Raw genomic sequence first — 27,473 nt, forward strand, 5'->3', positions numbered from 1 at the left:
TAAGTCTAGATTTCAAAACAGAAACATATAATCAGATAACAAAATATGCATGCGTTTCATCAGTCAAACCCGCCTCCTTGTACATTGTTTACTGCTCTTAATTTACATATACTGGGTCTTGTTGCTGCATTAAATATCATATACGTTATTTATTGTATCAAAAGTCTCTACAACAGTATCGTATGAGAAATTATTTCGTTGATCTTAGGAAAATGACTAAATACTAGTCGCTCTTGAAATCAAGAGAATAGGGCTACATTCGCGTATCCCTGTTGAAACGGTACATGTGGCGCAAAAATTTCCCACGATAAACAAATGCACTTGGACCGTTCTATAAGCAGAGCTAAAAATGCACAGTTTCGGAGAATAAAAAAACAACGTATCAACAATAATATGCGCTTCTTTCATCCGCATTTTATTTTCGGTCAGGTACGTCTGGACCCCTCAATCTACACATACCAAATTTTCCTGAGGTCAGCCTCGGTCCAGATCTGTACCTGTCGTTTTCTTTACAGGTTCAACCTGTTCAACCATTTCAACCGGATACTTGAATGTACCCTAGCATTTTGATCAAGGGAGGTAATGTGGACCCCCCCCTCCCCCTCCCTAACTCCCATTCATTTTCGACATAAATTATAAAATATCACATTCAAAACAGTTTGGAGGCACAAACAGATCTATCTTCTAGCTACAAAATGTGGCCACATCTAATGAAGAAATGCGTGTAGGACTAATGCCTAATATAGGAAAATAATTTATGTATACACTTTATATTGGCAAGTCTCTGTATCAAATATTAGTACATGTAGCAATCCATCTTATTTCACGAAATTACTCTTAGACACTTTATATTCAACACAATAAGTTTGGCAGCAGTGTTACTAAAGCTTGTTTTAGCATATCATCCCCTTTTGTACCTCGATATGTGTGCGGAAATGAACAAAACTTCTACGAGAATCAGTTTTACTGGCAAGTTTTAGCAAATTTCAGGAGATAAAACCGACAAAATTATAAGGATTTGGTTTTTAGTTAATGCTATGCATATTTGGATAATCACAACAATTTAGTTGTAAGTTGATACCGTACAAATGTACACTAATCAGTATTTTACATTGGCTAGTTAAATGTAAATCAAGCTATTCGTTATTTGGAGTTACTAATTTGTTTTATCCATGACTATAAACAAGAGGATACAAAATTAGAAAAAAACATTAGAGACGTAATGTAGCTTTTGAGCAGTAACCACAGTATGTAAAAGTTATCTGAGGTAGAAAGACAAAGGTAGATAAAAGAGAATATTCTATGTCAAACACTCATGGAAAGATTGTTTCAATTGAAAATGATGACTATTTTGGTATAAAGTGAATAATATGTAAAAATTATTCTTATAGGGTATGAAAGGAATATATATAAGGTTTCAAATCACTATGAAATGCTACATATCATTCATAATTAATTATTATTAAATCTTTCTACCATAGTCAGCCGACATGTTGCTGGATATAGCTTAGTAAAACATTTAACAGGGTGGTACTTCACTGTTTCTAATGTTACAGGGTAAACTGTTAAATGACACGGAAATGTCACAGACCCATACATGTGGCTATCTCATCATCTCTAATAGTACTGCTGGCAGCATAATGTGATGAAGCCACTCTCACAGGATTTCGTGTGGTCAATATCACTGCTCTGACGGAGGAAGTGCTGTCACGGAAGAGATGGAGAGCTGACGCATCATGGGTGGCTTGGGTTTGACATTTCGAGACTTCATGTAGGACAGGAACTGGTCTGGAATTTCTTCCAGCACTTCCTTGGCTAGTCTGGCCTGTATTGCAGCAGGGTTGTCTCCGGAACGCCCCAGGAAATTACGCAAAGGTACAAACTGAAAATGAGGGAATTTCATTAAAACAGACAACACTCTAGAGTCACTCAACCTCCAGGAGGGTAAGCTACTTTTGTTTTGTAAAAATTATATAGATCCTAAGATGCTTATAATGCTACCACAACAATCACAATTAGGTTGAATTGAGAGGAGATGTTTTATTCAATGCAAAACTAGTCAATATCACTTTTGACTTGGCCCTTCATGGGCTAAGGATGTTACAGAAGGAATGGTGTTTAGAATTGTACCAAGAAAGATTAACAGAGCTGAGAAGATAGGTGTAAAACTGTATCCAATCAATAAAGTATAGACAAAGAATCAAGCACCATCAGAATAGTCAAACTGGACATCTATAGACAAAGAATCGAGCACCATCAGAATGGTCAAACTGGACATCTATAGACAAAGAATCGAGGACCATCAGAATGGTCAAACTGGACATCTATAGACAAAGAATCGAGGACCATCAGAATGGTCAAACTGGACATCTATAGACAAAGAATCCCGGACCATCAGAATGGTCAAACTGGACATCTATAGACAAAGAATCGAGCACCATCAGAATGGTCAAACTGGACATCTATAGGCAAAGAATCGAGCACCATCAGAGTGGTCAAACTGGACATCTATGTACAAAGAATAAAGTACCATCAGAATGGTCAAACTGGACATCTATAGACAAAGAATCGAGTACCATCAGAGTGGTCAAACTGGACATCTATAGACAAAGAATAAAGCACCATCAGAATGGTCAAACTGGACCTCTATAAACAAAGAATCGAGCACCATCAGAGTGGTCAAACTGGACATCTATAGACAAAGAATAAAGCACCATCAGAATGGTCAAACTTGACCTCAATAGACAAAGAATCGAGCACCATCAGAGTGGTCAAACTGGACAATTATAGACAAAGAATCGAGCACCATCATAGTGGTCAAACTGGACACCTACAGACAAAGAATCGAGCACCATCAGAATGGTCAAACTGGACATCTATAGACAAAGATTCGAGCACCATCAGAGTGGTCAAACTGGACAATTATAGATAAAGAATCGAGCACCATCATAGTGGTCAAACTGGACACCTACAGACAAAGAATCGAGCACCATCAGAATGGTCAAACTGGACATCTATAGACAAAGAATCGAGCGCCATCAGAATGGTCAAACTGGACATCTATAGACAAAAAATCGAGCACCATCTGAGTGGTCAAACTGGACATATATAGATAAAGAATCGAGCACCATCAGAGTGGTCAAACTGGACATCTATGGACAAAGAATCGAGCACCATCAGAGTGGTCAAACTGGACATCTATAGATAAAGAATCAATCACCATCAGAATGGCCAAACTGGACATCGGGATCTCACTGTTACTATTGGATTAATAACTTGTAGGTTATAATATCTGGAGGAATACAGATCATGTTAATTCTACACAGGGATATATCTGTGAGTGTTTTCAAACCACCTTCATTTACTCCTCATTTTACATGACTGCCTTCCTGATACTATTCCTCCCTGTGGTGTAATAGTTACCTGTACGATATCTCTCTCCGCTGCCTTTCCCCGCGACGTCAGCCTGACATCATCACCATCCAATACTTCCATAGCTACACAACAAACAATTAGGCATAACTAAGGATTAGTAACACACAACATTAGATGATGTTGTTTATAATCATGAAGAGGTTAGTATTTGCGACATTGACTCTGTGTTTCTATTTTTAGAAACTTCAGGCCAATATTCACATTGTGACTTTACTGTAATGTATCCTATTCCATAACTAACGAAGCAGTAGAATGGGGTTAAGTGTAAACCTGTGACAACATGTTTAGTCTTTTTGTTTATATTTGTTCCTGTAAAACTCTAGCACTGACATAAAGATCCATACAACTACCTTACAACAGCAGATTAGGAAAACACTTTTTACAGATATTAATGTTCCAAATGTTTTGCAGATTAATAGAATCTTATATGGGTCTGTTCCGTGGACAGGGATATCTCAACCTGAGTGTAAGAGTTTGGCTGGTCAGCCAAACTCTTACACGAGTTTTGGCTGTGATTATTTTTCTCACATACATACAACTAAACAAATTCCAGTTGAAATAAACATCAATCTTATTCTTCTGGCGAACCCCAAAGCCCTAGGGTTGAGACGGATGATTCCCCATTCACAACAATTGTATGACATCACGGAAACAATAAAATGACGTCACATCGACAATCCATTATTATGACGTCAAAGAGTGTGTCGGCTTTCTTTCCCAACCCTGTGTAAGATAGAGTTGTCTTTTCCCTAGCAAAAACGGGATCACCCTGTGAGGTAAGTGAGAAAAAGCTGTCTTTAATAGACTTACCTTCAAAATCTGCATCTCCCACCCCTATAATGATGATGGACATCGGAAGACTGGCTGCCTAAAAGATGTAAAACAGACAATAATTAAATACTGATACTTACTAAAACATGGCACAATTGAACTTAAAGAGTGAAATTAAATTTCTATCCTGACTTGAGTGTGCTATAGAGCTCCTACCTCAAATTGACAGTGTAATGGAAATTCTGCTGGTGAAATTAAACTGATTTGAGTTGATTTAGTCTGGCCTCATTGAGACTACCTGTAAAGTGATGGCCTCACTGAGACTACCTGTAAAGGGATGGCCACACTGAGACTACCTGTAAGTGATGGCTACACTGAGACTACCTGTAAAGTGATGGCCTCACTGAGATTACCTGTAAAGTGATGTTCTCACTGAGACTACCTGTAAAGTGATCGCCTCACTGAGACTACCTGTAAGTGATGGCCACACTGAGACTACCTGTAAGTGATGGCTACACTGAGACTACCTGTAAGTGATAGCCACACTGAGACTACCTGTAAGTGATGGCCACACTGAGACTACCTGTAAATGATGGCTACACTGAGACTACCTGTAAAGTGATGGCTACACTGAGACTACCTGTAAAGTGATGGCCTCACTGAGACTACCTGTAAAGGGATCGCCTCACTGAGACTACCTGTAAAGTGACGGCCTCACTGAGACTCCCTGTAAAGTGATGGCTACACTGAGACTACCTGTAAAGTGATGGCCACACTGAGACTACCTGTAAAGTGATGGCCTCACTGAGACTACATGTAAAGTGATGGCTACACTGAGACTACCTGTAAAGTGATGGTCTCACTGAGACTACCTGTAAAGTGATGGCCTCACTGAGACTGCTGGTAAAGTGATGGCCTCACTGAGACTACCTGTAAAGTGATGGCCTCTTGAGACTACCGGTAAAGTGATGGCCTCACTGAGACTACCTGTAAATGATGGCCTCACTGAGACTACCTGTAAAGTGAGTGTCTCTTGAGACTACCGGTAAAGTGATGGCCTCACTGAGACTCCCTGTAAAGTGATGGTCTCTTGAGACTACCGGCAAAGTGATGGCCTCACTGAGACTACCTGTAAATGATGGCCTCACTGAGACTACCTGTAAAGTGAGTGTCTCTTGAGACTACCGGTAAAGTGATGGCCTCACTGAGATTACCTGTAAAGTGATGTTCTCACTGAGACTACCTGTAAAGTGATCGCCTCACTGAGACTACCTGTAAGTGATGGCCACACTGAGACTACCTGTAAGTGATGGCCACACTGAGACTACCTGTAAGTGATGGCCACACTGAGACTACCTGTAAAGTGACGGCCTCACTGAGACTACCTGTAAAGTGATGGTCTCTTGAGACTACCGGTAAAGTGATGGCCTCACTGAGATTACCTGTAAAGAGATTGCCTCACTCAGACTACCTGTAAAGTGATGGCCTAACTGAGACTCCCTGTAAATGATGGCCTCACTGAGACTACCTGTAAAGTGATGGTCTCTTGAGACTACCGGTAAAGTGATGGCCTCACTGAGATTACCTGTAAAGTGATTGCCTCACTGAGACTACCTGTAAAGGGATGGCCTCACTGAGACTACCTGTAAAGTGATGGTCTCTTGAGACTACCGGTAAAGTGATGGCCTCACTGAGATTACCTGTAAAGTGATGGCCTCCTTGACAATATCTGTAAAAAGATGGCCTCACTGAGATTACCTGTTAAGTGAGTTACTTACACTGACAATGGCCTCACATGTCTGAGGCATGTCCGTGATGATCCCATCTGTGATGATGAGCAGGATAAAGTAGTCATTCCCGTCACGCTTGGCCATGGCAAACCTATGATATTAAATAACTTATGGTTAGGTTATCAGCAACTTTATACTCTGTTCAGCTCAGTGCACATCCTAGGACCATATTTAAAATTCATCGTTAAAAAAGAAAAGAGGACGCTGATCTATTGAGTTACTGTTCTCGTCATAGTATTAAAACTTCAGTTTATTGGGAGTTAAGAAAGAAAATTAGTTGAAAAGTATGTTCATTGTATACTACATTGGCAAAAATATGATCTTACCAAAGCAGTTAATTTATGACTACGAGTAGGGGTCATACTTTAGTATTTTTAATATTAGATTTTTTTTATCTACTTACTTTGACACATGGTTAACAACGGGAGCAAAATTTGTTGGACCATAGAGTTGAACAGAGTACAGAGCTTTGTTGTAGGAATCCAGTACACCATCTATACCCTGACAGTAGGGGTTCGTGGGGTTACCGTTCTGAAGTAATGACAATTTATAAACATAGAAATAAGTAACAGTGACCTTAACTTTGGCCTTAGAAACTTTTTAAGTCACTACTGCACATCTACATATCACATTGAATCAGTCAAATTCCAAAGAGACTAAACATTTGGATTCCGAGATAAGATATTATGTTCCAATTAGTATTTATTAAAACATAGATTAGTTTAGGTATTTCAATCAGTAAATAGATTAATCAAGGAAATATACCAATGAATAGTTTAGATGCCTCGTGACCGTCTGATGTCTTACCTGCCCTCCGATACCTAATAAGTCTACCTAGCACATTAACAGACATCATGACAGTGCTCTGTGGCTATGTGCCAAGTAGATAAAAGTTGGGGTGTTTTTTGTGTCTTCAATACACATAGGACTGTTACAGGGTTGGTCGTACAATCAGGTATTGTAGGAAAGCATTCTATTCTAATTAAATTTCGCAGGTGGAAAACGCTAAATACTTTATTCAATCAAGCATGGAAATTGAAATTGTGTTTTTAAAGAATACCAAATGTACTTACCAATGCAAATTCATGAGAAACAACGCCATCTGGAGGAAGTCGAGCACCAAATCCAAGGGCCGGGAACAGTTTGTCCCTGTAAATACATCCATACTCATGTCTTGTTAATTCTGTAAACACTTATGTAGTTGTCTCAACATTAGTGTGTTAGGAGACCAACCTTCCCTTTCTTATTTCAAGTATCCCCATAGTTCAGACTTTATTTGAGGATAAAGATTGATAAGGCTTGAGTGACATATAGAAACCACACACACCTATATAAAATTTCCCAGTCCAATTAATAATGAAATTTATTGAAGCAGAATATAAAAACTTTTTTGTGATATGATGAATTTAATGGAACATAATTATAGAGATTTAACGAGACTAACTATAATATGGTTTAACATAGTTAGACATTTACCATTTTCCTTACTTAGTCTGAAGGAAAAGTTTAAAAAATAATCAACCAGTCCTAGGTTGTTTTACTTGTCCTGCCCTCAGTAAATGCGGAGAGCTCCGTATTTATCACATTCATACTCATTATATATGTATAACTTTTACTTTAGTGCATCAGTGAAAAGAAAAGGAAGAAAGGCTCTAAATATCTGAATTCAGGGACCGTAAGTATTTGGTAGTACAGTAAAACCCCGTCAGTATCAAAAACAGAGATCTAGAGGGTGTGAAAAAACACACTAGTCCAAATGACTAACAGGTATCGCACAGTTACGAAGTCCTTTGGAGCCCACAGATCTCAGGAGAGTGGCACAGGGGTTAAGTTTGTAGAGTGATCAATACAATATTCAATTTATTTGTCGTGCTCCTGCATAAAAGTGTCCACAGATAAGTTTGTGTAGAGATTTGTACAACTTACGTGTCATAGTCCTGCATAATGGTGTCCACAGATCTCAGGGTTAAGTTTGTAAATAGATTTGTACAACTTACATGTCATAGTCCTGCATAATAGTGTCCACAGATCTCAGGGTTAAGTTTGTAGAGAGATTTGTACAACTTACATGTCATAGTCCTGTATGATAGTGTCCACAGATCTCAGGGTTAAGTTTGTAGAGAGATTTGTACAACTTACATGTCATAGTCCTGTATGATAGTGTCCACAGATCTCAGGGTTAAGTTTGTAGAGAGATTTGTACAACTTACGTGTCATAGTCCTGCATAATGGTGTCCACAGATCTAAGGGTTAAGTTTGTATATAGATTTGTACAACTTACATGTCATAGTCCTGCATAATGATGTCCACAGATCTCAGGGTTAAGTTTGTATATAGATTTGTACAACTTACATGTCATAGTCCTGTATGATGGTGTCCACAGATCTCAGGGTTAAGTTTGTATATAGATTTGTACAACTTCCATGTCATAGTCCTGCATAATGGTGTCCACAGATCTCAGGGTTAAGTTTGTATATAGATTTGTACAACTTACGTGTCATAGTCCTGTATGATGGTGTCCACAGATCTCAGGGTTAAGTTTGTAGAGAGATTTGTACAACTCCCATGTCATAGTCCTGCATAATGGTGTCCACAGATCTCAGGGTTAAGTTTGTATAGAGATTTGTACAACTCCCATGTCATAGTCCTGCATAATGGTGTCCACAGATCTCAGGGTTAAGTTTGTATATAGATTTGTACAACTTACATGTCATAGTCCTGTATGATGGTGTCCACAGATCTCAGGGACAGGTTTGTAGAGAGATTTGTACATCTTACGTGTCATAGTCCTGTATGATAGTGCCCACAGATCTCAGGGACAGGTTTGTAGAGAGATTAGACAACTTACGTGTCATAGTCCTGTATGATATTGCCCACAGATCTCAGGGACAGGTTTGTAGGGAGATTTGTACATTTTACGTGTCATAGTCCTGTATGATATTGCCCACAGATCTCAGGAACAGGTTTGTAGAGAGATTTGTACAACTTACGTGTCATAGTCCTGTATGATATTGCCCACAGACCGTAGGGCGGTGGCGTAGGGGTTTGGTTTATATGGGTTCATGTAGTGTAGGGAGGAGGGTGTTTTCGGATCTCCATTTGATGCTGTAAAGTCTACGGCAAAGGTACAGTGTAACTGGGTTCTGAAAAAAAGTACTGACCATTATTATAAGCTCTATTATATTACATAAATTTTCTTATGAATTTAATTATTATGAAACATTCATAAATGAGTTTTTGTAAACACAACGATTTTGAAGTCTGCAAGAAGAGTAATTTTCTAAAACTTATTATCTCACATTTTTTTTCATTCTGATGATTTAATCCTATTGCAATATGTTTCTATTTTTTTTCGATTTGAAAATATTAAAATACCGTACAACTAAAATATTTGGTACTCTCACTTCTGAGATGATATATCTTGAAACTAATGGTACCATTGGTATAGTGTTACAACTGAATAAATCAAAATCAATACTGAATATCATTTTTATCAAAATAAAATGATTATGATCAGGTGCAAACCCTGTAGGGCCGGAGCCGTATCCACACATCTACTGACAAAGACAAGTTACCAACTCAATGTCTACTTACCCTCCACGAACATAATCCAGAAATGTGTAGATTTTTTCTATTTTACAGCTCATCAGCTCAACCTGTACAAAAAAACATAAAGATGCGCATATCATGACATTATACTTTTTCTGGTTTCTTTCAGAACTTCAAAATTGTTAGTAATGTTCCAATTTTATTTGTGTACTCTATCATGATTTTTAATGTTCTAAATTTAGTAATAAAACTTATACCTAATATCTGTTAAAAATATTCAGAATGAGATTCATCCGTAAATGCTAAGTTTTTTTTAACTCAAACAGTACCTTGTAATTGAAAAAATATATATAATTGAAAAGCTTTCGAAAATGTCTGTTCATGTCAAGCAAAGACTGTTTATTTTGCTCTTTGCTTGACAAAGGAAACAGTCATTTTCGAAGGCTCGCAAAACAAGTTTTCAATTACCTTTTGTGTTCAAGACAAACTTAGCATTAATTAAATTGACTTATACATTATCAATTTAAATTGTAAAGAGAAATCCATTATTTGTTTTATTTGGATTGGTTCGATTTCATTGTTTTTAACGCCCTATGAACAGTTAAGGATATAAGGATGTGCCTCCATTTATTTTCTGTATGTGTGCTTGTGTGTAGGTGTGCTTGTGTGTATGTGTGCTTGTGTGTACGTGTGCTTGTGTGTATGTGTGCTTGTGTGTATGTGTGCTTGTGTGTAGGTGTGCTTGTGTGTATGTGTGCTTGAGGCAGGGTATGTCAATGTATTTGCCTCCTTGGGTTAGCGTGGATCTGATTATTGTGCACAGTCATTGAATGTGTTGCGGATATTAATATGAGTAAAACTTTCTGAGAGAAATCACAGACATGGAGGCTCTACCTAATTTACTAGAATCAAATTACAGTAAAACCTTGATATAATGCCCCTCATTTAAATTGCCATCGCACTTACTGCCAACCTATTTCAAGGTCGCTTTTTTCTCTTTTCTTGTTAAGAATTCTTTTATACATTTCCCTCAATTTATCGCCAAACCCCCTGATAATGCCAACATTTCTCCTGACAAATGGTGGCGGTATAACAGGGTTTTACTGTACTACCAAATACTTACTGTCCCTGAATTCTGATATTTGGAGCCTTTTTTCTTCCTTTTCTTTTCACTGATGCACTAAAATAAATAAGTTATAAACATATAATGAGTTTGAATGTGATAAATATAGAGACATTTAAGTACAATGAATTTTTTTTGTATATGACAGATTAGTATAAAATTTTGTTAATGATAAACTGATCATAATTGGAAAATACTTTTCCTGAACACTCAAAAAGTGAATCAATTATCTATGATGGCAGATACAACCAAACCCTGTTGTATTATACAGTTAACATCTTAACCCATTCACCACTGGAAACCATAATGGACTTATCCAGATCAATGCATGGTAGAGTTTATTAAAGCTGCATAGGGGTGAAGGGTTAAACAAAAGGCTTAAGTGCTTATGGACAAATGAAAAGAAACTGTATATTTACCTCAAACACATTCCTTTCATTTGGACCTCGACTCAATTCTCTAAGTGTTGTTGTGAATTCACCAATGAAGTCATGGCTGTAAACATAGACATTGTAAAGTATAAAAATCAATGAAGTCATTTCTATTTATCAAATAGATTCATTCCATACACCAATGAAGTCGTGGCTGTAAACATAGACATTGTAAAGTATAAAAATCAATGAAGTCATTTATATTTATCAAATAGATTCATTGCATATACCAATGAAATCATGGCTGGTAAGTTATACTTTACATTATGTCCAAGTACTATTAGGCCCATATATAGCCAGGTAAAACGCTGCACAGCATATTTCTCTTAATGTCATGAGTCATTGCCATAATTAAATGTGACATTAAGAGAAACATGATATTAACCAATGTGACATTAAATGGTATCCAGTGTACTGTACAATATGTAACATTTACAGTGAAACATATTCAAACACAGGGGCCATAATAATTCTCTAGTTATACAGACTGTATTTGAAGCATCTGGTACCTACCCTCCGTCTGCATCCCAATCATGACATTGTATCTTTATACTCCTGTAAAATCAAGCAGTGGAGTTTCAATGCAAACTACAAAGTACATATATATTGCTCAAGGCAGATAAACTTGCAGTGATACACATGTACAAGAACTTCCTTAGGTGCTAAAACATATCACAATATCTTATTGAAGTTTGACAGCTGTATCACCACTATGTCAGCTCACAATGAGAGAATTTGGAATTCAAAGACGACATGAAAAGACAACTAAAAGACCTTGAGACCAAAATGAGAGGTAAGACATCAAGAAACCATATATATCTACAAAACCAGGTGATCAGGTTACTGTTTTAACCAGGTGATCAAGTTACTGTTTTAGCCAGGTGATCAGGTTACTGTTATAACCAGGTGATCAGGTTATTGTTTTAACCATGTGATCATGTTACTGTTTTAACCAGTTGATCAGGTTACTGTTTTGACCAGGTGATCAGGTTATTGTTTTAACCATGTGATCATGTTACTGTTTTAACCAGTTGATCAGGTTACTGTTTAAACCAGGTGATCAGGTTAAAACAGTAACCTTATCTCCTGGTTAAAACAGTAACCTTATCACCTGGGTAAAACAGTAACCTGATCAGCTGGTTAAAACAGTAACATGATCACATGGTTAAAACAATAACCTGATCACCTGGTGATAAGGTTACTGTTTTAACCAGGTAATCAGGTTACTGTTTTAAACAGGAGATCAGGTTACTGTTTTAGCCAGGTGATCAGGTTACGGTTTTAACCAGGTGATCGGGTTACTGTTTTAACCAGCTGATCAGGTTACTGTTTAAACCAGGTGATCAGGTTACTGTTTAAACCAGGTGATCAGGTTACTGTTTTAACCAGGTGATCAGGTTACTGTTTTAACCAGGTGATAAGGTTACTGTTTTAACCAGGTGATCAGGTTACTGTTTTCTATATCACATACATGACACACATCATGACATCTCCAATCAAATCCTTAGCAATCAGACATCTCAGTTGGATATCAGTCATAACTGTGATTTTTTTTACTATTTCTGGTTATCATCGATACTGTTATCATATCATAGTACATGAATTTCCATGGAAACAAGCTCACCTGTCATAGTCTCCATTACACAGTAACCTTACAGATAATATAAATGGCCGCCAGGTGGGGTTGAGGGTTTTCTTTATTACCTCTGTTCTGTGTACAACTGTGTATCTGTAACAGAAATGAAGAGTATAATTACTGCTTTTTTTTTATCTACCTGACACATTGCAGAATAAAGGATTATTTGGGTAGTCGCTGGGTACAATCATTATTATACTATCTCCCTTTCCATGTCCCCCACAGACTCAAAACTAGTCATTTTCAGATTTCATAGCTTCAAAATATATTATGGACAGTGTTTTTGCCCCCAAAAGCTGATAATGTAGATGATATTATATATATATCAGGTCAATAGGTAATATTTCTGAAAAAATAAATTTGAGAAAGTTGATTAACATTGGAGTAAGTGTAACTTTTAGGGTATATGTGTACCAAAATATGCATATGGATATATCAACCTACTTCAGAAACCATATCAGATTATCAATTGGATAATTTATGTAAAAGAAATCATTCATGATAATAAATACTTTTGGAAAACTTTGTTAAGCACATAACTTTCAAATCTACATGGACTGTAAGCTTAAGTATAAAGACATCCCATGTATACAGTTGTGTTGTCTTTGTGTAAACTCTACTTACGTGGCATCCTCATTGGCTCTCATGAATGTGAGAAATGGGTCGGACTTTCCAAAAAAGTCCTTTTTGTCCAACTTGTGGGCACGGAATTGAAAATGTGCTTGTTCCTGAAACATGTCAAATCTATCAATGTAGATTTTATATAAGAGTAATCATTGAATCTATATACAGGGAATGTACCGATTGATGTGCTTGTTCCTGAAACATGTCAAATCTATTAATGCAGATTTTATATATAGGAGTAATAATTTAATCTATATACAGAAAATATACTGATAAAAATTCATAACTGGTACTACATACATGAATTTTGTTTGTATAATAGTCTAACCAATGCAGTATGAGGTGGACCTTATATAGGATAGCCAAGCACTGAAGTATTTATTATCAATGTATCATCTTCTCCCCCTCTGTTACTATTGCAACATGTCCATCCTTGTATGTACAAGTATCATTGTCTCTTTTTCTATTTCTGTAAAACTTAGGTATGTATATCATTGACATGACAGTTGACTAGCAATGCATGCCTTTTTTTCATCTTTGATACTCCAGGGGTTATGCTCACTTAGGCTCTCTGCACGACTGGAATATGTCATGACAAAATCAAAGGCTCAGTGTGCGCCTCCTTGTTGATGAGACAAGAAGACTAGTTAAGATAAGTTAATGTACATCAAAAGAATCTCGCAGTCGCGTAACAGTAAAATTTGGCTGGCTTTTAAGTCGGCTGTTGCTCTTCTAGATCTGTAATCTTCAAAGGACAGGTATCAGCCTAGCGATTGGTCAGGTTTTTTCACCCGAGACCAGTCAAACAGCTATCTTTGTGCCTTCCAGTTTGCTATGACATGTTCCAGGGGTGCAGAGAGCGTGTGTGAGCATAATCCCTGGAGTATCGAGGATGGCCTTTTGTGGACATTCTGGTTTAATTTACAGGTACACACATACACACAGGTATAATCTTACATACATCGATCTAAGGTGAAATACAGTGATTTTCCTGTGGACTTTTCATTCCCAACTGAAATGACTTCAATTTTATGCCTAATTTCAAAAATTTGCAGTTTACTCCTGAAACTACCAGTAGCACTGCTTCCTACCTACCTTACAACTACTCTGTTCTTCTGCACCAACTAGAAACAAAGCAGGTCAAAACAGTTATTACACCAACATTTTTATTCAATTCAAGAATAACTTTTGGGTCTTATGATAAAAATGTAACAGATCTCTTCATGAAGTCTTTATTTTAAAGTGTGAGAATGATGACTGCAGGGAACCCAGTGAACGCTTTAATTAGTCCATTAAAGTAGTCCGCAGTTGTTACACTTAAATACTCCATATTTCATCACATTTATAGTGCTCATTAATATTTTTTACACTTAATGGATTATGGAAAAGAGGAGTCCAAATCTGTTATATTTAGTAAAGAAGTTCACATTTGACACACTAACTATTATCAACAACTGTTAAACTTACCGATTATATTGCCGCTGTCTTTTTTCGGGCCTCTGTAATATAAAACACTGTCATTAGCTCAAAAACAGAATCAATCAACGTCAGTATATAACTTTGATCTGCATCCACATGTACAGCGGCCAGAACTTCCCTACTGGTCTTGATGAAAACCTTTCCAGGAAATAGATGATGATCCACTAATTATTATGACAAAAAATGTGACACAAACTGTAGGTAAATCACATACAGATGTAGCTTATTTCTTACCCTTTCATATGTATTTGTTAAAAGATAGTTTATATAAACCGAGTTAACCAACGGACATACAGAGTACACCTAGCATCAAATTCACACACAATGTATACCCAATGACAAACCAGAAATATATAAGCTGTAAGTATTTTACAACAATAATGAAATAAGTTTTTCCAATTTTTATTAATCATTCTTGTTGGCCCAGGTGGAAGCGCATAGAGGGTCTTAATGTGGGAGGAAACCAGAGTACCCGGAGGTAAACCCATGGAAGGAGGTACAGAAAATTGTATGTTTTGTTGTAACCAAAAGCATTCTAAATTTTTCTTTTATCTCCTATGTTATGTGAACTACCTTCCTAGTAAAACATGTATTTAATATTTAATAACAATCCAAAGTAATAGATCACAAGTGACCAATCCATGTAGTTACCACAACAAATATATATACACAGATTATAAACAATGCAAATGTTATTTAAAAGACTTCATCCTCATCTGGCAAATATGTTTCAAGCAGACAGGTGAGAAAATCAAACTTACTTGAGTCGTCTGCTCATCTTGGTGCCAGCTGACACAATCTCGCCGAGCGTGCACTCCATTGCACCAAGGAAGTCCTGAAGAACAAATTCATTTATTATTTATACAATGTTATGATGATGCATGTAGACTAAACTTACAGATTTTCAATCTACACATAGTAAGTTGTTAATACACAAGAGATCCCAGAGGGATCTTGGCGCCCACCTTTGTACCATCTTCATTAGTTCTTTGTCAGTTCGATCTTTTCCCTTCTTGCCTCTAATCTGTTTGATCGAGTCATGTTAACAGTAAATGCGCCTTGAGGTAACTTTTGATCTTAACTTAATACTGATGTGTATGAAATCCAACCTTCAAAGTGAGTTTGTCATTTCACATATTTACTAGTACAGTACTTAATGTGAAAGAAATAGAATCGATCATTGCAATAAGAGAAAGATCTGTTTAGTTCTTCTTTTATTCCATTTTGTTTTTATGATCAGTCTCAAAATATAACATGCACAACGAGGGATCAAGGGGAACCTACATTTAAAATTTGAGAAAGATCCCTCCCGTACTTCTCGAGAAATAGCGATAACAAACTTTCACTATCAAAATCCAAGATGGCTGCCTGTCGGCCATGTTGTTTATCCGATCAGTCTCAAGAGTTACCCTGCACAGCTAAGGACCAAGGGAAACCTACATGTAAAATTTGAGAAAGATCCCTCTGGTACTTCTTGAGAAATAGCGATAACAAACTTTCCCTATCAAAATTCAAGATGACTGCCTGTCGGCCATGTTGTTTATCCGATCTGTCTCAAAAGTTGCCCTAGGCCTACACAGCTTAGGACCAAGGGTAACCTACATATAAAATTTGAGAAAGATCCCTTTGATACTTCCAGAGAAATAGCGATAACAAACTTTCAATATCAAAATCAAAGATGGCTGCCTGTCGGCCATGTTGTTTATCCGATCAGTCTCAAAAGTTGCCCTAGGCCTACACAGCTTAGGACCAAGGGGAACCTACATATAAAATTTGAGAAAGATCCCTCTTGTACTTCTTGAGAAATAGCGATAACAAGAATTGTTTAAGGACGGACGACGGATGGTGGACGGACGACGGACCACGGACGCAGGGGGATTTGAATAGCCCACCATCAGATGATGGTGGGCTAAAAATAATTAAGAAATTCAAAGATGTCATTAATTATACATGTTTGTTACATGACACAAGGTCTAGACATGACATAACTAGGGATGAAGTTCAATCAAAATAATATCAATGTGCAGCTATTAATGGTATTGCATAAAAAAGCATTATATTACCTTAAAAGTTTGACCTTTTCTATTAAGTCTCATCAAGACGTGTTCAGCAGTTCAAAATAAATGCTTGGGAAATCATTAGCATGATTTGACTTTTGACCCTTACTGTAACCTTGACCTTCAGTGCATGAACCTGAAAGTGGTATGCGACACTCTCTAGTCATTTATAAAGTTTGAAAAATAAACAAAATTAACCCTTCAGCAGCTTGTTGTTCAGACAAGCATAAAAAGTAAATGACCTTTGACACATATAATGACACTAATTTCTGGAATACAGACTAGAGGTAATATGTATGTGAACAACATGGCGTCAAAATATATGTACCCAACCACAATTTAAGGTCTGAGCACAAATTACATGACAATAACAGTCAGATGAGCGTTGAATCCTCATTGTGATGTTGACATGAAGGTGGTAACACACTGTCTAGAGGTATGACATATGTTTGTATGACAATGTGTGTATGACATATGTTTGTATGACAATGTTTGAATGACAATGTTTGTATGACATATGTTTGTATGACAAATGTTTGTATGACAATATTTGTATGACATATGTTTGTATGACATGTTTGTATGACATGTTTGTATGACAATGTTTGTATGACATGTTTGTATGACAGTGTTTGTATGACATGTTTGTATGACAGTGTTTGTATGACAATGTTTGTATGACAATGTTTGTATGACATATGTTTGTATGACAATGTTTGTATGACATGTTTGTATGACAATGTTTGTATGACATATGTTTGTATGACATATGTTTGTATGACAATGTTTGTATGACATATGTTTGTATGATATATGTTTGTATGACATGTTTGTATGACAATATTTGTATGACATATGTTTGTATGACAATGTTTGTATGACATATGTTTGTATGACAATGTTTGACAATGTTTGTATGACAATGTTTGTATGACAATGTTTGCAAAGTACTGGTAACATTTGGCAATCTAAAGTAGGTATGTTTTGAACACAATGTCGATGGCCTGAGAGACAGAACAGACAAAGTGCTAAACTACTAGCCCCCAGTTTAATTATAACAGTACTAACAATGCTACTCAGTGCTGAGTCGTATAATAGACATGTTATGTACTTACATGTTTTGTCAAATCAGCACTTTTAGAGTCCACATCATATCTGAAATAAAATAAAAAATTTCTATAATCATAGAATTATTTTAAGATACAAAATTTTGAAAAAATAATTAAATATTAAATGCCACCATACAACGAAAGAAAAGTTGGACATTTTTAATAAGTAAATTTCTGACTTTTAGACTTAAAAAACAACATTACACTGCACTGTACATGCTGTTATATTTTTTAATGTACTTTGATTATCACATCAATATTTTTTGTTCTTTATCAGTAACAGTCCAAACTTTCAAGCAAATCTTGATTTATAAAGCCCATTGTAACATAATCTGATAACCAACCAAACCTAACGCTTTGATCAACAAACATTCTTCTAATAGTAGATCTTCACCATAAAAATACAACCATCCCATCAAATCACCATCATGTATTTATTTTTATTAAAATTTTATCACTTTGTATTTCAAATGTCTACTTTCGGTTTTGTTCAAAGGAAACAATTTTTAACTATTTGCACTTTTGATAACCTGACAATTATATACACCTATATATTATTAAATGTTTACTTTTGCAATGTTCAAAGTAAATCATTTTTCAGTTAGAAAAATGGTGTGTATGCATTTTCTGTATGGTGTACTTGTTGTATTTTCTATCAACTTACACTTCAAATTTCAGCTTTTGGCTTTGTTCAAAGTAATAATGCATTACAAACTTCTTCACAAAATCGGGGTTTAAGTTGTTCCATATGATTTCTGATCTTCCGAACTGAAATATAATTGAAAAATTCATGAATACATGCTTTTTAAACAGACTTGGTGTCTAAATAAACAGAATAAACAAAGTAGGAGCTGACAAAGGTATACTAGAGAGTAACATGATATGTGCCACACTTAGCCCCACAGACAGGTGTGTATGATACCATGAATCTTGACAGACACCTTACAAGCTTCACAAAGCAAAGGCTACAGCTGGAACAGATACTGCAGTGATTTGATCTTTTAACCCTTGCTGTGACCTTTACCTTTGGGGTACAGACTTCAGTGTGGTATCATATTTATCCACAAATAAGCCCCTAGTGAAAAAAGATTGACCAAAAGTAGGGAGCGGGCTTGATTGCAAGCATCCCCTGTTCATATAGATGGTCGCCATTTTGGATATATGGTATGCTGATTTGTCTTACTACTGATATTTAGTATGTTTCATCAAACAATATAATGTGGTTCAGTAGTTATTAGTTTACACACATGTTTTGACCTTGACCTTGAAAGGTTTTTTTGGTGGTACATTATACACTGTCTTTCTTTTATGAAGTTTCATCAAATAATATTATTTTTTTCAGTAGATACAGTCTAGACAATCGTTGCCGTTATTTAACCTTTCACCCCTGACTCTTGCTATGACCTTTACGTTCAGGATATGGAATTGTGGGTAATATGTGACACAATGTCTTACAGCAAACAAACTTAAACAAGGTTTCACCACTTATATAATGTTTGGGAGCTCAAAATTAATGGTCGGAAATGTACAAGGTATGAATGGACGGACAATTAGTATTGTATTTATTCTTCTTAAATGACGATGAGAATAAACACAAATATCATCAGTAACATAGCCATCATCATCAGTAACATAGCCATCATCATTAGTAACATAGCCATCATCAGTAACATAGCCATCATCATCAGTAACATAGTCATCATCATCAGTAACATAGCCATCACCATCAGTAACATAGCCATCATCAGTAACATAGCCATCACCTTCAGTAACATAGCCATCATCATCAGTAACATAGCCATCATAATCAGTAACATAGCCATCATCAGTAACATAGCCATCATCATCAGTAACCTAGCCATCATCAGTAACCTAGCAATCATCAGTAACATAGTCATCATCATCAGTAACATAGCCATCATCAGTTACATAGCCATCATCATCAGTAACATAGACATCATCAGTAACATAGCCATCATCAGTAACATAGCCATAATAATCAGTAACATAGCCATCATCAGTAACATAGTCATCATCATCAGTAACCAAGCCATCATCAGTAACATAGCCATCATGATCAGTAACATAGCCATCATCAGTAACATAGCCACCATCATCAGTAACATAGTCATCATCATCAGTAGCATAGCCATCATCATCAGTAACATAGCCATAATCAGTAACATAGCCATCATCAGTAACAGAGGCATCATAATCAGTAACATAGCCATCATCATCAGTAACCTAGCCATCATCAGTACCCTAACAATCATCAGTAACATAGTCATCATCATCAGGAACATAGCCATCATCATCAGTAACCTAGCCATCATCAGTACCCTAACAATCATCAGTAACATAGTCATCATCATCAGGAACATAGCCATCATCATCAGTAACCTAGCCATCATCAGTAACATAGCCATCATCATCAGTACCCTAGCCATCATCAGTAACCTAGCAATCATCAGCAACAAAGTCATCATCATCAGTAACATAGCCATCATCAGCAGTAACATAGTCATCATCAGTAACATAGCCATCATCAGTAACAGAGGCATCATAATCAGTAACATAGCCATCATCATCAGTAACATAGACATCATCAGTAACATAGCCATCATCAGTAGCATCGCCATCATCATCAGTAACATAGCCATCATAATCAGTAACATAGTCATCATCATCAGTAACCAAGCCATCATCAGTAACATAGCCATCATGATCAGTAACATAGCCATCATCAGTAACATAGCCACCATCATCAGTAACATAGTCATCATCATCAGTAACATAGCCATCATCAGTTACATATCCATCATCATCAGTAACATAGCCATCATCGGTAACATAGCCATCATCATTAGTAACATAGCCATCATCAGTAACATAGCCACCATCATCAGTAACATAGTCATCATCATCAGTAACACAGCCATCATCAGTAACATAGCCATCATCAGTCAGTAACATAGCCATCATCATCAGTAACATAGCCATAATCAGTAACATAGCCATCATCAGTAACAGAGCCATCATCATCAGTAACATAGCCATCATCGGTAACATAGCCATCATCATCAGTAACATAGTCATCATCAGTGACATAGCCATCACCTTCAGTAACATAGCCATCATCAGTAACATAGTCATCATAATCAGTAACATAGCCATCATCATCAGTAACATAGACATCATCAGTAACATAGCCATCATCAGTAACCTAGCAATCATCAGTAACATAGCCATCATCAGTAACATAGCCATCATCATTAGTAACATAGCCTTTATCATCAGTAACATAGCCATCATCATCAGTAACATAGCCATCATCAGTAACATAGCCATCATCAGTAACATAGCCATCATCATCAGTAACATAGCCATCATCATCAGTAACATAGCCATCATCATCAGTAACATAGCCATCATCATCAGTAACATAGCCATCATCATCAGTAACATAGCCATCATCATCAGTAACATAGCCATCATCATCAGTAACATAGCCATCATCATCAGTAACATAGCCATCATCATCAGTAACATAGCCATCATCATCAGTAACATAGCCATCATCATCAGTAACATAGCCATCATCATCAGTAACATAGCCATCATCATCAGTAACATAGCCATCATCATCAGTAACATAGCCATCATCATCAGTAACATAGCCATCATCATCAGTAACATAGCCATCATCATCAGTAACATAGCCATCATCATCAGTAACATAGCCATCATCATCAGTAACATAGCCATCATCATCAGTAACATAGCCATCATCATCAGTAACATAGCCATCATCATCAGTAACATAGCCATCATCATCAGTAACATAGCCATCATCATCAGTAACATAGCCATCATCATCAGTAACATAGCCATCATCATCAGTAACATAGCCATCATCATCAGTAACATAGCCATCATCATCAGTAACATAGCCATCATCATCAGTAACATAGCCATCATCATCAGTAACATAGCCATCATCATCAGTAACATAGCCATCATCATCAGTAACATAGCCATCATCATCAGTAACATAGCCATCATCATCAGTAACATAGCCATCATCATCAGTAACATAGCCATCATCATCAGTAACATAGCCATCATCATCAGTAACATAGCCATCATCATCAGTAACATAGCCATCATCATCAGTAACATAGCCATCATCATCAGTAACATAGCCATCATCATCAGTAACATAGCCATCATCATCAGTAACATAGCCATCATCATCAGTAACATAGCCATCATCATCAGTAACATAGCCATCATCATCAGTAACATAGCCATCATCATCAGTAACATAGCCATCATCATCAGTAACATAGCCATCATCATCAGTAACATAGCCATCATCATCAGTAACATAGCCATCATCATCAGTAACATAGCCATCATCATCAGTAACATAGCCATCATCATCAGTAACATAGCCATCATCATCAGTAACATAGCCATCATCATCAGTAACATAGCCATCATCATCAGTAACATAGCCATCATCATCAGTAACATAGCCATCATCATCAGTAACATAGCCATCATCATCAGTAACATAGCCATCATCATCAGTAACATAGCCATCATCATCAGTAACATAGCCATCATCATCAGTAACATAGCCATCATCATCAGTAACATAGCCATCATCATCAGTAACATAGCCATCATCATCAGTAACATAGCCATCATCATCAGTAACATAGCCATCATCATCAGTAACATAGCCATCATCATCAGTAACATAGCCATCATCATCAGTAACATAGCCATCATCATCAGTAACATAGCCATCATCATCAGTAACATAGCCATCATCATCAGTAACATAGCCATCATCATCAGTAACATAGCCATCATCATCAGTAACATAGCCATCATCATCAGTAACATAGCCATCATCATCAGTAACATAGCCATCATCATCAGTAACATAGCCATCATCATCAGTAACATAGCCATCATCATCAGTAACATAGCCATCATCATCAGTAACATAGCCATCATCATCAGTAACATAGCCATCATCATCAGTAACATAGCCATCATCATCAGTAACATAGCCATCATCATCAGTAACATAGCCATCATCATCAGTAACATAGCCATCATCATCAGTAACATAGCCATCATCATCAGTAACATAGCCATCATCATCAGTAACATAGCCATCATCATCAGTAACATAGCCATCATCATCAGTAACATAGCCATCATCATCAGTAACATAGCCATCATCATCAGTAACATAGCCATCATCATCAGTAACATAGCCATCATCATCAGTAACATAGCCATCATCATCAGTAACATAGCCATCATCATCAGTAACATAGCCATCATCATCAGTAACATAGCCATCATCATCAGTAACATAGCCATCATCATCAGTAACATAGCCATCATCATCAGTAACATAGCCATCATCATCAGTAACATAGCCATCATCATCAGTAACATAGCCATCATCATCAGTAACATAGCCATCATCATCAGTAACATAGCCATCATCATCAGTAACATAGCCATCATCATCAGTAACATAGCCATCATCATCAGTAACATAGCCATCATCATCAGTAACATAGCCATCATCATCAGTAACATAGCCATCATCATCAGTAACATAGCCATCATCATCAGTAACATAGCCATCATCATCAGTAACATAGCCATCATCATCAGTAACATAGCCATCATCATCAGTAACATAGCCATCATCATCAGTAACATAGCCATCATCATCAGTAACATAGCCATCATCATCAGTAACATAGCCATCATCATCAGTAACATAGCCATCATCATCAGTAACATAGCCATCATCATCAGTAACATAGCCATCATCATCAGTAACATAGCCATCATCAGTAACATAGCCATCATCATCAGTAATCATCATCAGTAACATAGCCATCATCATCAGTAACATAACCATCATCAGTAACATAGCCATCATCATCAGTAACCATCATCAGTAACATAGCCATCATCATCAGTAACATAGTCATCATCAGTAACATAGCCATCATCATCAGTAACATAGCCATCATCAGTAACATAGCCATCATCATCAGTAACCATCATCAGTAACATAGCCATCATCATCAGTAACATAGCCATCATCAGTAACATAGCCATCATCATCAGTAACATAGCCATCACCATCAGTAACATAGTCATCATCATCAGTAACCTAGCCATCATCAGTAACATAGCCATCATCATCAGTAACATAGCCATCATCAGTAACATAGCCATGAGCAGTAACATAGCTACAATGTTCTTTCAATTGGTACTATGTTAACCTTTTACTTCACAGTGATATTACCCTAGTCTAGATTTGTGTGATGTTATCTTTACATCCAAAGTAAACCACTTTAAGGTAAACAAACAGGTACAGATAATACAGGCTGGTGTCACGCGTGTAGCTAACATCCTAGTACTTAGAACAAGAGGCCTTATGGGTCTGCATTGGTCACCTGTTAGTGAATGGTGTTGTTAAAAACGTATCATATATGTGACCTTTAAACTGGATAAAGTTCAAATGATTTAAACCTGACAGCGAGCATACCACATGCCAAATATCATTATATTACATATTATAGATCTTTGTGAGGAGATTTAAATATATTTAACTAATGCGAGTCAATGCCATTTCTTTGTACAAACTTATTAACCTGTATATCATTCTAGCAAGCTTATGGTACAAGCAAAATATCACTACTCTTACTGCATGTCCTATGAAATTGTAATATTTGAAAGAGTTCTTAAATTTTATTTTTTACATATCCCATTGACAAATCCAAGCAATGCAGTAAATAAGCATTTCATTCCAATAGGCTACAAGGCAAATATTCCAGACCTTACAGTGCTTATATTAGAAGTGGAAACTTTTGCAGTAGAATTGAATCCTGTGACCTAGAAAGTTGGTTACAGAGTTTTTGTTACCTAAGTTTTACAGCCTGTTCCTTTACAAATTGGGAAAATCTAGCTTGATTTGTATTGAAATTGGGAATATATTCCTCAGTTTTTGGTCATTTTGGGAAAATAAAGCACTTTTTAGATAGCTAAGGGAAACTGTTTGATAGTAAAACTTAGCAAAACAAATTGCTGGGTCAAGGTAATTTATTCAAACAAATTTGATTGAACTTCATCTCAACAAGCTATAAGTTTAATATCATTATTCTTGCCATTATCATTACAGATATTTAGAAGACGCTGTTTGAATTTTTAACATGATTGATGTGTGACCTTAAATACTAAAGGCTAAATATCATAGTTCTTCATGAATCTTAAGAAGTCTAAAGAAAATCTTGATGCCAGATAAACGATGGACATCATCACAGTCACATATGCTCACAGACATTTCATACCAAGTGAACTAAAATGGAGGGAATGTAGAGTTACATAAGGGATTAAATGTAGCAACTGATAGCATGTACATGTACTTTTAGACCAGTTGACATTTTGTATAACACAGTAAGTATGTGTAATACCATGTTAGTTTTTTTCACAGCTGTCCTGGGTCTTTGGTTACATACCTTATTACAACATGTTCCTTTATATATAACATTTAGGTCAAATAAAGACATATACATTCAGGCAATTAAAAATCACAGTGACCGGGAAAATATATAGGAGTCGAGGCCTGATATGTAAATGTCGATTGATATTATATGTATCAGACTGGTATTTATCGTGCTAGACCTGTTGCACTTTAAACAAGTTGATGCAGCTGATTTCACTTAGCCTCCTATAGCTAACAAACAGGTGGTAATTGTGTGTATTTGTCGGTAACGACGGTGCCTTGGTCATGACGAGATCTCTAGGTAGATTACATACTTGAGTAATCTGTCGGTCTCTAGCTGCATTTATGCATGCATTGTAGTATTGATTTTTCCTTCAATGTTGCTGGGCATCCCGATTACACACCATAGATCGGACAACTGATTCTATATTTTCCACAGCATATATACATAAATACATTTGTTTAACAAACACCCTTTCTGTTTTATCAAACACCATTCTTTGTAGATATTAGTTTTATGCAAATAAACCAAGTTGAAAGTATGATTATATCTACTTATTAACAATATGTTCCAACTAGAGATAATAATTACATGACAAAATTACTGATTTAATTTTTTCCAGAATTTTTTTTTCTCACTTTTACATTGATTAATGAGGTCTTAATAGCTCATTAACACAAATAGCCCTGCAGGATAAAATAGCATTACATTGGTTAATTGGCTTGGTTTGAATGGATATAGAGAGAAATAAAAGGGGACAAAGAGATGAAAGGATAAGATAAGATCCTAAATTCCAATCTCCTTTCTGTCAGTGCATTTGGGTGCATATATACATGCCTGCAGTACAGAAGCATACATCCTGCATTTCATTCCAGAGTTGTTTATAAACATATAGATACAGTACTAGTGACTTTTTTTTAGTTCAATATATATTTCACTATCAGATTTTAGTCATTTTTTTCAAATGTAGCGGAACTAGACTGGGTCAATCATCGGTGACCAGACCTAGGTAGCTCAACTGGTAGAGCGTCCGTCTAAAGGTCGAGGCTCCTGGGTTAAAGTCCCTGTCTGCTGGTCGTGCATTTTTTTGCTCCTACTACATTTAGCAACCAACAAAATATACCCACAGAAGGTGGTATAGGGTCTCGTGTGCCTTCCGGGTCTAAGACTTTGTTAAATGAGGGAGGAATGTAGCGGAGCTAGACTTAGTCGATCGTCGACAACCAGGTAGACCAATTGGTAGAGCGTCTGTCTAGAGTTTTGAGGGTCCTGAGTTTGAACCCCATACATTTTCCCTCTCCTACTATACATACAATGTCCAAAATACACATGCAAATAATCCTTCTTTTATCATACAGTAACTTAAACATTCAGACAGAATACTGGTGTCTGTTTTATCTGTATAATATATAAATGTACCTCGTTAGATCAAATACAGACCATGACCACAAAACAGTTATGGACTTGCTTCATGCATTTGTACATAGTTATCTGTGAATCGTATTTTACACATAAATTATACCTATTAATTGATATTGTTTCCCTGAGGTGAACAAGATTTATACAATCTGTTGACTAGTTTGACCTTGCTGATAGGTCACATGCGAGCTGGTAGTCACAATAACACCTACAAACACAAGCTCCATACACGTGTAACCTTGACCTTTAACGCAGCGAGATGAAACAAACGTTCAAGATATTGCCATACCAAACACTTGTATCAAGTTTTATGTAATTCTCTTTAGTAATGAAGTCGCTAGAGTGATGACAAAGTTTTTTTCTCTATAAATAGTAACAGTGACCTTGACCTTGAATATAGAAACCTGAAACCCGAACTTGTTCAAGGTAAGGTCATACTCAACACTTGTATCAAGTTTCATGAAATTTTATTGAAGAATGAAGTCGGTAGAGCGATG

The 27,473-nt window shown here is 36.5% G+C and overlaps 1 protein-coding gene across 1 annotated transcript in view; it reads right to left on the reverse strand.

Moving 5' to 3' along the window:
• Nucleotides 1-497: 497 nt before the first annotated feature.
• LOC110461219 (copine-8-like) overlaps nt 498-27,473 on the reverse strand; it is a 31,757-nt gene continuing 4,781 nt past the window's right edge. The window contains exons 4-21 of the mRNA XM_021514596.1: nt 18,669-18,772; nt 18,011-18,050; nt 15,600-15,673; nt 14,827-14,858; nt 14,455-14,483; nt 13,360-13,463; nt 12,724-12,828; nt 11,613-11,654; nt 11,088-11,163; nt 10,669-10,725; nt 9,591-9,652; nt 8,987-9,139; nt 7,070-7,145; nt 6,400-6,527; nt 5,985-6,087; nt 4,246-4,303; nt 3,424-3,497; nt 498-1,882 (exon numbers count right to left, since the gene is read on the reverse strand). Coding sequence (XP_021370271.1) covers nt 1,682-1,882; nt 3,424-3,497; nt 4,246-4,303; nt 5,985-6,087; nt 6,400-6,527; nt 7,070-7,145; nt 8,987-9,139; nt 9,591-9,652; nt 10,669-10,725; nt 11,088-11,163; nt 11,613-11,654; nt 12,724-12,828; nt 13,360-13,463; nt 14,455-14,483; nt 14,827-14,858; nt 15,600-15,673; nt 18,011-18,050; nt 18,669-18,772 — 1,518 coding nt within the window. The 3' untranslated portion in view covers nt 498-1,681. The remainder of the gene's footprint in view (nt 1,883-3,423; nt 3,498-4,245; nt 4,304-5,984; nt 6,088-6,399; nt 6,528-7,069; nt 7,146-8,986; nt 9,140-9,590; nt 9,653-10,668; nt 10,726-11,087; nt 11,164-11,612; nt 11,655-12,723; nt 12,829-13,359; nt 13,464-14,454; nt 14,484-14,826; nt 14,859-15,599; nt 15,674-18,010; nt 18,051-18,668; nt 18,773-27,473) is intronic.

Source organism: Mizuhopecten yessoensis, unplaced genomic scaffold, assembly GCF_002113885.1.
Source record: "Mizuhopecten yessoensis strain PY_sf001 unplaced genomic scaffold, ASM211388v2 scaffold10591, whole genome shotgun sequence".
NCBI classification, from domain to species: Eukaryota; Metazoa; Mollusca; class Bivalvia; order Pectinida; family Pectinidae; genus Mizuhopecten; species Mizuhopecten yessoensis.